At 42.1% G+C, this 1,206-nt stretch overlaps 1 protein-coding gene across 1 annotated transcript; it reads right to left on the bottom strand.

Moving 5' to 3' along the window:
- Nucleotides 1-264: 264 nt before the first annotated feature.
- LOC124977174 (olfactory receptor 4L1-like) lies at nucleotides 265-1,206 on the bottom strand. Its single transcript, XM_047540522.1, has one exon. The coding sequence runs from the start codon at nucleotides 1,204-1,206 to the stop codon at nucleotides 265-267; it is 942 nt and encodes a 313-aa protein (XP_047396478.1).

Raw genomic sequence — 1,206 nt, forward strand, 5'->3', positions numbered from 1 at the left:
AATGAGCCAAATTTTCTATTGCAATATTTATTATATTACAAAAACAATTTACTAATGCATATCTGAAATAGATTTCAATGAAAATAATTTTTCTTTCAATAAAACTACATATATCATAGAAATATAATAATGGGACTTTTTGTGAAACTTTCAATGTATAATATAATAATATTATTTATAAAAATCTCCCATTTCATGCCAACGTATTCTGACATATAATTTATGTGGGTTTTCCACAAAAACCTTCATCTTCATGACTGTTGTTTAGAAGGTGTGTATGGAGCTGGTGTGTTGGGTCCTCAGTCTGCTCATGGCTGATTTCACTTCTCGATTCCTCAGAGTGTAAATAATAGGGTTCAGTAAGGGTGTAATAACTGAATAAAACACAGAAAGAAATTTATCCATTGAAAGACTGCTAAACGGCCAAGTGTAAATGAAGATGCAGGGCCCAAAGAACAGAGTTACCACAGTGATGTGAGCAGACAGTGTGGACAGAGCTCTGGAGAGCCCACCTGATGACCCACGTCGCACAGTTACCAGAATGACAGTGTAGGAAATGAGCAAGAGTGTGAAGCAGGTGAAGGACAGGAGGCCACTGTCAGCAATTACCAGCAACTCCAGAACATAGGTCTCAGTGCAGGCAAGCTTTATTACCAGGGGAAGGTCACAAAATATATCATCCACCACATTGGGGCCACAGAAGGGTAGGGTGACAGTGAAGACCATCTGGCTCATGGTGTGCACAAAGCCTACAGCCCAGGACAGCAGTACAGAGCCTACCAGCACCCTGTGGCTCATGATGGATGTGTAGTGAAGAGGCTTGCAGATGGCAATGTAGCGATCAACAGCCATAACTATGAGAAGAGTCATCTCGCTGCCCCCCAAGAAGTGGAGGAAGAACATCTGAGCCATGCAGCCCCACAAGGAGATAGTTTTCTTCTCCCTGAGGAAGTCTGTGATCATCTTAGGGGTCGTGATGGTAGAAATGGACATGTCCAGAAAAGAGAGGTTTCCAAGGAGGAAGTACATTGGTTTGGAATGAAGGTGAGAGTCACAGGTCACCGTGATCACAATGAGAAGGTTTCCTGCCATGATTGCTGCATAGGCCAGCAAAAATATGCAAAAGAAGAAAATTTCTAGTTCCCAAGTGCTGGTGAGCCCTAGCAGAACAAACTCAGATATCATGGAGCTGTTCTTCACATCCAT

This window comes from Sciurus carolinensis, chromosome 2 (genome assembly GCF_902686445.1).
Source record: "Sciurus carolinensis chromosome 2, mSciCar1.2, whole genome shotgun sequence".
Taxonomy (NCBI): domain Eukaryota; kingdom Metazoa; phylum Chordata; class Mammalia; order Rodentia; family Sciuridae; genus Sciurus; species Sciurus carolinensis.